Source organism: Phragmites australis, chromosome 3, assembly GCF_958298935.1.
Source record: "Phragmites australis chromosome 3, lpPhrAust1.1, whole genome shotgun sequence".
Taxonomy (NCBI): Eukaryota; Viridiplantae; Streptophyta; class Magnoliopsida; order Poales; family Poaceae; genus Phragmites; species Phragmites australis.
In genome coordinates this window covers 2,306,655-2,319,802 of record NC_084923.1, presented here as the reverse complement: position 1 = coordinate 2,319,802, position 13,148 = coordinate 2,306,655, and the positions used below count along the sequence as shown (strand labels likewise).

General features: G+C 45.6%; 1 protein-coding gene and 1 pseudogene across 1 annotated transcript; one reads left to right on the top strand and one right to left on the bottom strand.

The window, feature by feature from the left end:
* Positions 1-3,567: 3,567 nt before the first annotated feature.
* Positions 3,568-5,122, bottom strand: LOC133912922 (chitin elicitor-binding protein-like; annotated as a pseudogene).
* Positions 5,123-5,154: 32 nt separating this feature from the next.
* On the top strand, positions 5,155-12,340 carry LOC133912888 (probable serine acetyltransferase 2). Its single transcript, XM_062355848.1, has 10 exons — positions 5,155-5,664; positions 7,488-7,685; positions 7,799-7,858; positions 8,132-8,227; positions 8,314-8,338; positions 8,815-8,909; positions 10,053-10,219; positions 11,377-11,450; positions 11,552-11,611; positions 11,837-12,340. Exons 1-10 carry the CDS (start codon positions 5,155-5,157, stop codon positions 11,851-11,853), a joined length of 1,302 nt encoding a protein of 433 aa, XP_062211832.1. The 3' UTR covers positions 11,854-12,340.
* The last annotated feature ends 808 nt before the right edge of the window (positions 12,341-13,148 follow it).

The following is a 13,148-nucleotide window of genomic DNA, read 5'->3' as shown; positions in this document are numbered from 1 at the left end:
CGCTGTCCGGAGTCCTGTCGCGGCGGTTTCCCCCGGCTCTCAGCATCTCGTCGGAGGGGGAGGTTGTCTGGGTGGTGGAAAGAGAGAGAAGTGCTCTGATCACCTAAGGGATTCTAAGGGCTCAGAGCGCGAAGGAAGCAAGAGCAGGATCGCAAGATGGCGTAAAGAGGGGGGCGGATCGCTCCTCTCCCCCTTTTATACCTTAGAGAATTCAAAGGTCTCCTGCCGCGGCGCACTCGGCGGGACGGTTTCCTCGATCGACGCAACTGCCAGGTGAATCTCCCACTGGTCGTGCGGTGTCAGCGGCTGTCAGGCGTATTTTCCTCGATCTACGCGGTAGCCGCGCGTGCCGCTCGTCCCGTTGTCATGCCCTTCGGGAGTTGTGTGGACGCTATTCCACTCGTCTCCCCGTTGGACCGTACCAAAGGCCCGGATCTAAAGGGCCACCCTCTGAGCTGGCCACGTGGCGTCCACGCCGGCCTCGGCCTCGTTCGCGAAAAAGGGCCCATCCGCAGTCTCCGTGCCATCGCCTGCCAATAGGCCCGGGGGCTACTGTCGGTGTATCAAGAACCGGGGGTCCCTGAGTCCCGAGGCCAGGCCAGCCATCTGCCACATGGCGCCATCCCGCGAGGTCCCTCCTGTGGGGTGGGAAAAGCTCAAGTCCCGGGAGAAGGTGCTCAGGGCCACAGTCACTGGTCCCCGAGCACCCCAGTTCCCCGATGATCCACAGAGTCTAAGTACCGGGAAGAAAGTGCTCGGGGAGGTTCCTGGTCACCCCCGAACGCCCTAGTCCCCCGACAATCAAAAGAGCTAAGTTTCGGGAGAGAGTGCTCGGGACTGCGTGTGGCAGCTCCCGAGCGCTCGGTTCCCCGAGGATCCTTGTAAGAGTGCTCGGGGCTGCACGTGGCAGCCCCCGAGCACTCGGTTCCCAGAAGGTTCGTACAAGAGTGCTCGGGAGAGAGTACTCGGGGAGGCGAACAGTACCCCGAGCACCCGGTACCCCGAGGACAAGGATAGGCATTCTCGGGAGAGAGTGCTCGGGGAGGTGAACAGTACCCCCGAGCACTCGGTGCCCCGATGACCCCGAAAGGCCCCCGAGGGGCCCGCCGATGAGGTGTCAATCGGTCAGAGGTCCGATGTCGCATTTAATAAGCGTGCGTAGCCTGACATCTCCAACTGCTCCCGCCGCAGTGTCAGTTCCTGCCATGTTTTGGCAGAGAGACGTGGGGCTATTAATCGCACGGGTCCCGTCCCGTATCATCCGGCTCGTCTCGGGATAACATCGCAAGGATCAAGGCGTTTTGTCTGCCGCCCTGCTGTGGCAGAGGAACAAGATAGGGCGGGCACGCCGAGTTGCTCTGCGGCTGCCCGGTGGGCCCTCTCCACGGCGTCCGTTGCCAGGGCGTTTATGGTGATAGGTGACCGGGCGTGCGACGCATTTTTCACCCCCAGTCACTTCACCCAGAAGAAATGATGACGCCTTTCCCAGTCATAGCGTCTTGGAACTTGTGCCCCCCTCCTTCCCGTTCGGGGCATGTCTCAGCCGGCGAGTACAAAAAGAGCCGGCAACACCGAAGAGGAAAGGGAGGAAGCATCCCCACATCCGGACCCGATCGAGAAAAGCCAACAAGAGACCGCAAGCACCCAAGCATCAAACACTGAACCATAGACGAACACAAAGCACAAGACACAGTCACTGCCGAAGAACAAGGAGCCTCAAGCTCATAGTTAGGTCAATATTCTTGTAACCAGCAACATCCTTGAGGGATTTACTCAGGACAGTTATCGCATCCATACAGGAGTAGGGTATTACGCCCCCGTGCGGCCCGAACCTGTCTAAATCCCGGTGCATTTACTTCTTTTTGCACTAGGTCATCCTCCCCCACCACCGGCCGTTGCATTTACTCTCATTCATTTCTCCGACAAACTTATTCAGGATCATCCCCCCGACCGAATCTCTAAAAAGGGGTCTCTCGGGATCCCTGCGATAAGAGTTAATCCTCCGACAGAAACGGATGCAATTAATCTGAAGACGGCTCTTGTGGGCTCCAACTTTGATTCTGCACCAATCGGGGCCCTTTTTCAAGAGATCAAGTATCTTATTTTCCTTAATTTTACTGAAGTCTGGGCTATGCATAATTCCCGCTCATGTAATGTTGTGGTTCATAAGCTAGCTGGTGTTGGTGCGAGTCTTGGGACTCGATGTGTTACCCTGGCGCAAGGGCAAAGCTAGGGCCGAAACGAGGTGGGGCACCGCATTGGCAGTGCCCATCTACGTGATACAGATAAATAAGGGGAAAGTGCAAAAATAAAACAAGGGTGATATAAAATTACTTTGGCATGAAACTATATATTTATTGACTCTTACATATTTGAAGTTGTGGTCTAGCCACGAGCTCATAGATGATTTTTTTTCCAGCACCTCATACACCTCAATACGTGCAAACTAACAGTATACATGCCAATATGACACATGCCACATCTCATTAAACATGAACTTTTATCAATAGTAAACATAAAAGAATGGGCGATGCTATTTTTCGGTCGCCTCAAATCAAGCGTTTTTTTTCGATCGATCTATATTAGCAGTAGGATCTCGATCAGATGGCCAAAACATCGTCTTCAACCTCCTGCCTCCCTTCACTCTCCGTGACACGCTCCATTGCCTCCTTCCGTCTTCGACGGTGTCCCCATCACCGGATCCTCGCCCACCGCTCGCCTCCTCCGCTAGGCCACCTCCCCGTTTTGGAGCTCCCCCGCCCCGGCATCGGCCTATCCAGTGATCCTCTACCGTCCACAGCTGGCGGTGCCCCTGCGTCCACCTCCTCCGCTAGGCCGGCCTCCCTTCCTCATGAGGTCTTCTAAGCTCGACAGCGAAAGAATCCCCCAGCCCCCGCCGACGACCGCCGTTCTTCATCTCCTAAGAAGTCGAGCTTATTTTTACGCGTTCACATATGTTCACACCCATAGCCTGAAATCTAGGAACCCATGAAATCTAGGAAGCGTGCCAAACAATATACCTAGGACAAATTTATGAAAGCAAAATAACTCATATTTCTGCTTTCCACTCAAAGAGTCATCTTATAGAACTAATTCATCAGTTTGGCTCCTCCTAAGACCATCTCTAACCATATGTCCTTCATTTCGTTCCCTTTCCGATTCCCTTCTCTGTTCTCATTCCCTTTATTTTTTTCTCATCTCCAACAGCTTCCCTTCGAGGGGAATCGCGAAGGGAAAGGAGAGAGAATCCCGTCCTGAAGGGAATGACTCTGAGAATTCCGTTGTAAAGGGAAACCGTTGGAGCGCTGAAAAGAACAAAAATCTCTTCCCAACGAAATTTTAATCCCCGAAGGGAAGTCGTTGGGGCCAGCCTAAGCATATCTGCATTTTAATTCGGCACTAGCCTACTAAAAGAGTAAAAGGCTTCATCGTCATTTTTTCTGAACGGGGCATTCCCAAATTTTATTACCGCAAAGCAACAAAATTACAAACAGTTTAACCATCGCGCACTCCATGTACAGCAAAATATGATTTGCATGTGTTAATTGAAGCATATGTAGTATAAGTTTAAGAGGAGCACACTTCAGGGAGCGGGACATCAAGAATCTACCTCTTGAGCAAGCTCTTGGGGTCAGAGCCCACGTTCGGGGTCTCTGAGCCCACGCTGCGGTGGCTCAATGGGAGCGAAGTGCATCACGTCGGCGCCGTCCACCTGGTCGCAGTTGCAGGGTAGCGGGATCCACAACCTTTGGCCGACGGTTATCAGGTTGACGTTGGGGATGTTGTTGGCGGCGGTGATCTCCTGGTAGGTGACGAAGGCATCGAACACGCCGCGCGCGATGGCGTCAAGCCCGTCCTGCGGCCGCACGCTGTTGCCCGCGCAGAGGCAGCGGAAAGGGATGCGGACGGTGGTCTTGGCCGGGATGGGCGTGCTAGGGGAGGTGGTGGGCGGGAGGCCGTTGGCGCTGAGGAGGTCGCGGAGCGTGGTTGTGTTGAATCGGGAGACGAGCTCGGCGTAGGTGGTGGCGTTGGGGGACCGCGTAGCCGATGGCAGACTGGCAGGCGGCCCTCGCAGCGTAGGTGAAGTTGGCGGCCGAGGCGGACGCCGTGAAGAGGAACAGCAGCGCGGCGACCGGTACGGCCAGGCGGCGGCGAGCGACGGCATGGTGTGGTTGTAGTAGTGGTCGCAGCGAGGGGAAAGGTTTGGGAGGGAGGTCTGAGTGTTTGACTGGGGAGTTGACGCGGGGGGAGGAAGATGGAGGATGCCCGGCAGCTCAGCTCAGCTCAGCTCAGGGTGGTAAGAGCGGTTTAAATGGTTGCAGTGTGGAGTATTAACCTTGATATGTTATGGACATCAAATTCGGAAAAATTTGCATTCTAATGCATGCAATTCGAGCAAAATTGGACGGTAAAGATTGGAGCTTGACGTCCATGTCCAAAGGGATCAAACAGGGAAAATGCTAGGACTTTCTGGCAGCCCGAGTGGCAGTAAGAAGAAGCCAAGCTGGACTGCTAGGTTTGAAGTTTCAACTGCAGCAGGCAGCAGGCCTCGTCCCGAAGGACGTCGTCTAGGCAGGCACGAGGAAAATGGCTAGTTGGCTACGCCGCAAGGTTGACGTCTCGGCACCAGACACCAGTGCCGTCCACACCATGCGCGCCAAGCTAAAGCGCGCTCGTACCATGGAAAGCTTTGTCCTCTAGTTGGGTATGAAAACTTGTACCAGCTAAAATATGACGAGAGTCTCCTTCTAATGAAGAGGCTCAAATTAGAGATGAACGGTAAGCCGAAAGAAGCCAGAGAGAGTTGAGATAGAGTCTGTGTTATAGTGGGAAAAAAATCCAGGAGTTTCTACCCGGAACGTTGACGGCTTATTTACAGGAAAGAGGGGCTAGTAAAATTATCTCCTAGCCTCTAAAATATTATATTATAATTATATATAGAGAGGTATTTTAGTTATTTCATCCATTTATATATGATGTTGAGCCTAAGATAATATGATCACTATAGTAATATCACGATATATCGTCTAAGTACCTCCCGATGGATGTTTATCTCCGTATGATCATAGGATCATAACATTTGGTAACAGAAACCAGATTCCTCCACCCTTCCATGTGCCATGTCCACCTCCAACGAGCCCCAATCAATCGAACATGCTTTGCGACCTCCTGGCCGGCCAACAGGTGCTCTGCACCTCCATCGAATGCATGGACCGTCGACTCGCGGAGACCTACCGGTGCGTCATCGACACCGAACTTCAGCAACGGGCACACCACCTCGCCATCAAGTGCTTGGAGGCACAACACGATTCATCTTCATCCACACCCGTGCCAGTTGGCGACGATCTGTTACTTGACCCACACGCTGACGAGTACTCCAGCGGCCTCACCGGCGGGCCGCGCATGGACGACCATGCTACAAACCGTCCTCGGTTCGGGCCACCCCTATGCGCCATCTCCTTGGGCGAACTGGCCAAGGAGAAGATGATCGTGGCCGAGGAGAAGAAAGAAACAAAGTGTGCTGCAGCGTTACCTCAACCTCCTGCGGTGGTGGCAAAAGCACGTGGCGGTTTGGAGCGAAAGGAGGTCGATGGTGCTCAACTTCTTGGCCGGTGCGGAGGTGGAGTCCATTTGGCTTCAGGACAGGGTCATTGGCTATACATGGTTTGTCTGGACGCTGAACCTGCAAATTCAGCAACGACGTCGTGTGGAGTGGGTTTGCACGTTCGGTCACGGATGCAGATGGGGTCGGCGTGCGACGACGTTCGGCCATCGTGCGCGTGTGCAGAGAAGTGACGTGGCTCAGCGGAAGCCACTTTTGGGCGTCTGGGCGCGAGGCTACACACAGTCAACATGATTGCTAAATGATATCACCGTGGCCGCCACCACAGCTCGAGGACGAGTTGTTTCGAAAGGAGAGGTGGAGATGTCATGGGCAGGAGATCAAGACTTGCCATATAATTAGGAGATATAGTTGGTAGAAGTTGGATTTGATTTGGATTAGGAGATATAGTTTGATTAGTTTTTAATTCAACTAGAGATAAATTAGGTAAGTTAGGATTTGGATTGTAATTCCCCCTCTATATAAAAGGGCAGTTGTGCATCATTGTAAGGGAGAAAAAGAAGAATTAAGCTAGTCTCCTCCTTTTTGTCTTCATAATCTATGGTCTAATCCCTCACCTAGAAGTTGATGCTGCCCGACTATCCTCCTAATGGATGATTACCCTCGTATGATCTTAGGATCATCACATTTGGTATCCTAACATTCTAGCATGTGGATTACTAACTTTCACGCGCTTCTATCTGTGGATAGTTCTTTGGGGATATTCCATTCATTCAAGCCTCTTTTTACAGGGGTTTGGTCAACCACTTCCTCTCTTCACATTATCAGTGTGCATCAGTATCTCGCTATGCACAGGTGACTCTGGACTTTAGAGGCCTCCGTTGGATATAACCAAACCATCTCAACTGATGTTAGATAAAATTTTCTTCAATTGGTGCTACCCTACGCTATCACGTATATCATTATTTAGGATCCTATCCTTTCTTATATGGCCACAAATCCATCGCAACATACACATCTCTGCTACACTTAACTGTTGGATATGCCGCCTTTTATTTGACCAACATTCGGCGTCATACAGCATTACGGGTCGAATCGTCGTCCTATAGAACTTACCTTTCAGCTTTTGTGACACCCTCTTGTCACAGATGATGTCAAAAGCTTGGTGCCATTTCATCGATCTAGCTTTGATTTTATGACTAACATCTTTATCAATATTACCATCCCTCTGTAGCATCGATTCCAAATATCGAAAGACATCCTTCTGGGGAACCACCTCTCCATCGAGACTAACATCTTCTCCCTCATGCCTACTAGCACTGAAATCACACTTCGTATACTCGGTTTTGGTCCTACTATGTCTAAGACCTTTCGATTCTAAAGTATATCTTTACAACTCTAATTTCCTATTAACTCTTATCCTACTCTCGTCAACTAGCACCATATCGTCAGCAAAGAGTATACACCAAGGCATATCTCCCTGAATGTCCCTTGCGACCTCATCCATCACCAAAGCTAATAAATAAGGGCTCAAAGCTGACCCTTGATGCAGTCCTATTTTAAACGAAAAGTCATCAGTGACACCTTCACTTGTCCGAACACTTGTCACAACGTTATCGCACATATCCTTGATGAGGGTAATGTACTTTATTGGGACTTTGTGTTTCTCCACAGCCCACCACATGATATTTCTCGGTATTTTATCGTAAGCCTTCTCCAAGTCAATGAATACCATGTGCAGGTCCTTCTCCAAGCTTTATATTTACTTAATTCTTGAAAAAAAAAAGGTTTGGTTTTGATTGTTTGACTCTTATACAATAACACTGTCCTAGTGTCCCTCCTATCTGTATTGTCACATTTGGCATCATTTTACTGTTATTGTTGGTTACCTGATGGCTGACAGTGCAATGTTCACATTTCACAGGCAGAAAAGGAGCCTATTTTGAGTAGCTTCCTGTACGCCAGTGTGTTGTCTCATGACTGTCTGGAGCGAGCGTTGAGCTTTACCCTTGCAAACAGGCTTGAAGATCCAACACTGCTTGCTACCCAGCCAATTGACATTTTTAATGATGTTATGATGAATAACAAAGATATATGCCGTTCCATTCGCCTTGATGCTCAGGTGAGTCACTAACATTCTGCTAAGCATTTTGTTTTTGTGTTTACATGTTGATTCTTCTATATCATCCTGTTAATGATCTATTGACAACTATGGGAACTGCTTTTCCAATTCAGGCCTTCAAAGACAGAGATCCAGCTTGTGCACAATATAGCTGGGCATTGTTATACCTAAAGGTGTGTATTGTGTATTTATGATATTCATTCCAGGAGACTGTCTGGGGTAATGAGAAATTGGTTGTTCGTTTTAGTGAGTAGGATCGAATTTCCCCAATTGTGATGGCACCCTTCCATACCATGTTATTAGTTTTCCTTTGACATTGGTATACCATCTAATATTCTTACAGACATATACAACCTTGATGACTAGTGTCTTCTTTCGTATCTTCTTTAGCACTTCAAGTCTTGTACCCTGTTAAGATTCTCATGTTGTTTGTGCGCTGCTTTCAGGGTTATCAAGCCTTGCAATCCTATAGGATAGCTCATGTTTTATGGAATCAGGGACGTAGAGTTTTGGCATTGGCACTGCAAAGTCGTATTAGTGAGGTGAACCTTGATTTCTTAAGCAGCAGAATTATATGGTTGGCATAACTTCCCTTTTTGAGTAACATTTGCTATCATATTGCTTGCAGGTCTTTGCAGTGGATATACACCCAGGTATTCATCTATTGATTTACAAGTACTAAATTCTTAGATATCTAATATCAAATTTACATGATTGTTCAGTACATGTGGGATTATCGTTGACTGAAAAATATTGCAGAAATTTGCTAAGGTCATGCTACAGAACACTAGAACTCACTAGAAGTAAATAAGGTGTGGGCATAGAGATCAGTTTACTTAGTAAACTGGATTACCATTCTTATAAGTTGGGCTGGGCTGGTTCATCTTAATAAAAGTTCCAGGTCATCATAATGTTGTGTACTTAATTCTTAAATCTATTGTCGTCTTGTAAGTGCTTTGTGGATTTTTTCTTAAGGCTAGAAAAAAAGTGTCAGAACTCTGTAAGGGGTGCTTACACCTTTTGAGTTTTCTACTGTGAAATTCCGATCACTGGTAATTTATTTTATTATGTAGTATACTTTGGTACTTTAGTGTTTCTTCCTTAACATTCTTTATTTCTTGACTTGCAGCTGCCAAGATTGGCGAGGGAATATTGTTGGATCATGGAACAGGCCTAGTTATTGGCGAAACTGCTGTGGTTGGAAATTGGGTTTCATTAATGCAGGTGCCTGCATTAATCACATTCTTTTTCTTTCTTTTTAAACAGTGAACTGCTTTGCAGTAGAATTTTTAACTCCACAATTCAACGTGTTGCTTTCTTGCTTGAGAGAAATTATTTAGTTCTTGAAGTCCTTCTTGAATACTGAATAATTTTGTTGGACTATGGTTGTTAGCTCTGTTCCAAGATCCTTTTTGGTTGTTACTTTCTTGTTCGTACTAAAAAAAGGGAAGATAAGGAACTTGCAATAATATATTTACAATCATAATCTGTTCACTTGGATGTGAAGCATGATAGGCATGTGTATTTACATAAATCGGTTGTTTCTTTTAGCATCTTTCTATGTATAGCCAAGCTGGTATCTTTCTATGCTCCATTCATTCGTTGTTCCTTTAAATATAGCAACTTGAAAACTTCACATCTAATCAGTTATCAGAGTCCAAGCAAGGCAGCAGGGTTGTATCAAAATGTCCAGGTTTCCACCAACTGAAACAGTCAATCATCCTTTGATAATTATTATGACAGCCATGTGCCTAGGATTGTATTTTTAAAAGGAAAGTTTGGCAAGTAAATGCAATATTATTCTTTGATGATAAGTACAGACTAAACATGGCAATATAGGTGTATATCACTACTGATTCGAACCACTTGTTAAAGTATATGTTTTTCCATTTGTTTCATTTTTGTTATGTTCAATGGATGATCTAACTCAGTTAGACTAATGTTTCTATGAACACCATTTATATTCATTTGATGAATATTACGTTTTTGTGTAATTAAGACCAGAAGATTTTGCATTTTAGTCTAGAGGCATGAGAAACCTTTTGATGTGTGCATATGCAAGAATAGTGGAAGAGGAAAAGATAGGAAAAGTGGAAAACATAAGGAACATTATATGCTTGCTTTGCAGTATTGTGTTACTGTTTTCCCTTCAATTTTTGAAAAATCTTTAAAGATGAATTTAGTCCTTACTTGTCTAGAACCACATCTGTACCCTATAAATATGCCTGGTCGCCCTATTTCTGCATGTTTTCATCCTGGTTCCTTTTTCATCAAAAGTTCAATTCTGGAAGACTCGTAACTGTTCTTTAGGGAAAGCTGTATCAAGAATGGAAGTTCACCAGCTTATGAGTCAGACCTTTACTACAGGGTGTTACACTTGGAGGTACTGGCAAGGAACATGGAGATAGGCACCCCAAGATCGGTCAGGGAGCTCTTATTGGAGCTGGTGCTACTATCCTCGGCAATATAAATGTAGGTGAAGGTGCCATGATTGCTGCTGGCTCCCTTGTTTTAAAGGATGTACCTCCCCACAGGTTTGAACCGACTACTATTTATAATCTGAAATAATGACACTGCAGTGAAAATTTAGTCAGGGGCAGTTTTAGATTTGGACCTTTTTCGTTCCTGCAATGTGACATCCTTGTAAAGAAAGCAAAGAACAAGACGAATACATGACGTAAATAGTTGCATCTGTTCACTAGCTAAGCTGTTTGATGTTACACCTTACACACTCCTTGCAATGTTGAAAATGATCTTTATAACTTGGGTTGAAAACCTAGGGCTCAGTTTTAGGTTAGAAACTTAATTGTATTAGATTGCCAAGCAATGGCTAGTCCAACAGTATGACGCCTGTGTCATGTGGCTAAGGGCCGTGGATCAAGTCTTACTAATTATGCGATATGTTGGTCTCTCGTGGATTTTTGGGGATTCAATCATCTTGGTTGTTGAACCTTAATGATGGCCACAATAGCCAACTGCACGCTTTGCAAAAAAATTAAGTACTTGATCTTTCAACACTCCAATATTTCCATTGACTAATCTACTACTGTTAGTAAATTGTGCATGCTGGTGGAAATCAGGCTAGTATAGACTTGGATAAATCCCCCCCCCCCCCTCAATTAAAGACTTAAAAGATTCTTTAATGGTTTTATGTATAAAAGTGTCCTTAGACCATCTCCAACTATATTCCCTTCATTTCGTTCCTTTTTCGATTCCCTTCCCCGTTCTCATTCCCTTTATTTCCTCTCATCTTCAACAGCTTCCCCTCGAGGGGAATCGCGAATTGAAAGGAGAGAGAATCCCGTCCTGAAGGAAGTGACCCTGGGAATCCCGTCGTGACGGGAACCGTGAAGGGAAACCGTTGGAGCGCTGAAGGGAACGAAAATCCCGTCATGAAGGGATTTTGATCCCTGAAGGGAAACCGTTGGAGATGGTCTTAGTGGAGTGTTAAAATGGATATTTGTGCCTTTTATAAGTACATCCACTAAAACATACATCAAGTTGAGCCCGTATGCCTTTCTGCGGCCTATGATCACATTAATATGCATTTATGTTAGTGCAGCATCTAATTACTTAACATTTTGTCATCATTTCTATTATGTTTGGTCCTGATCCGTGTATGTTATGTTATGTTATGTGCTTTATGTTGATAATTGATTTTTGACACCACTGTTTTTCTTTTATTTCAAAGTATGGCTGTAGGTAATCCTGCAAAGGTAGTTGGGTATACAGAGAAAGAAGATCCTTCTTTAACTATGAAACATGGTAAGCATGCGCAGAGATTTTTATGAGCTAATTTTTCTATTATACGTTAGCTACACGCTAGGTTGCGTACTTTATTTTACCACTTTTCTGACTGAATGCAGATGCAAGAAGAGATTATTTTGAGCATGTTGCCATCAGATATTCAGATGATACAGCTAACGGTGAGTCTTCCATTTGCCTGTGATGAGCTTTCCATTTTAACATGCTGTTTTACAAAGACAGCATATGCCCATAGTACCTATGTTCCTAGAACAATCCATTATTAGGCAGTTTGGTCCCCAATTCATAGGTAGCATAACTAAATGCCCTTGTAAAGAAATGCTTGCTGCACGGTCTAAGTATCTAAGGTTGCTGCTGCCCTGAGTGAATCCATGTCTTATTTGCAGGAAGTGTTGTGAAGTAAAAAGTTCGACAAACTTGAAACAAACAAGTGCCATTCTGGACATTTCTTCACGGGCACAAGGATGGATATATTTGATGAGCTCAAGTGCTTCTCCTTTTGCTCAGGCAAGCTACTGAAGAAGATGGAAAGCCAGTTATACTTTTGTCTCCGTAGTCTGCTGTAATAACGTCAGCATTGTTGACAAACTTGGTAGAATGGTTTATTTATACTGCAGAGATCTCCAAGAGCAAGCATATACTGCAGCCTAAACCTATGATGAGCTACTTTCATGAACCAGAGTTATATGTAGTGGTATAGTAGAAACAGGTAGGATTATTTATGTAAGTCCATCAGAGACGCCTGCTTCAGTGCTCGCCCTTCCAAGAAAGTTTACGAATCTCGAAAGGAAAGCAGTTAGTGTTGAACAAGTGTTCTTTAGACTGCTTCAGTTAGTGTTGAACGTTGGAATTTTCAACAATTCTTGTGGGAATTAAAGTGTCTTATGCCATCTCCACCATCTTCAGCAGCTATTTTAAATTTTCATTCTTAAAAATAATATTACAGCATTCTTTATCACTATTACAACATCTTTTATTTTTTTTATCTTCAACAACTACTTTATTTCTTACCTTCTATTATTCTTTTCCTCCTCTGAATCCACTAGCAGCCTCTATAAACAGTACTGGTACAGTATCGACACAGTTTTTTACAGTGTTTTCCTTTCTCCGGATCTGCTGCCAGATTTGTGAACAGTATTGCTACAGTGCTTTCCTCCCTCCGGATCTATTTGCCAGCCTTGTGAACAGTGTTGCTACAGTGTCCGTACTACTACAGCAGCCAGCAAAATTACAGCACCATACCCCCTCCGCACCACTGTAGCACGGATAGTGGATTCGCTGGAGATGAATTTCCAGTGATTTGTGGTGTACTGTAGCACTAGATACCTACACTGCTGAAGCTGACCTTATGTGTTCCTTGTTTTTAATTAAATAAGCGTTTGTTCAACATGTATCTTGCGAAACGATTTGACGATGCAAGGAAATTAATGGAGGACCGGAGGAGTGACATTCGGCAAGAAAAGAAAAAAGAAAGGAAAAAAAAGGACTACACGAGCTTCCATAGCAGTTCACAAGCTGAGCATAGCAGACAGACAGACTGTTCATTTCCAATCCATTTCCGAATTGATCTGCGTTAACGCCAGCTTCCATAGCAAAGCTGTATCAACAGTTCTACACGAGCTGCTTCCTACTACTTCCCACTGATACGAACCGGTAGATGTCTCCCCAACAAACATAAGAGTAATGAAAAGAATCGTC

Bases quoted from the DNA above. Each gene is read 5' to 3' on its own strand.
- LOC133912888 (XM_062355848.1), top strand. From the start codon at position 5,155: ATGCTTTGCGACCTCCTGGCCGGCCAACAGGTGCTCTGCACCTCCATC. The intron at 7,686-7,798 runs GTGAGTCACTAA...TTTCCAATTCAG, and splicing joins CCATTCGCCTTGATGCTCAG to GCCTTCAAAGACAGAGATCC. The intron at 8,339-8,814 runs GTATTCATCTAT...CTTGACTTGCAG, and splicing joins TGCAGTGGATATACACCCAG to CTGCCAAGATTGGCGAGGGA.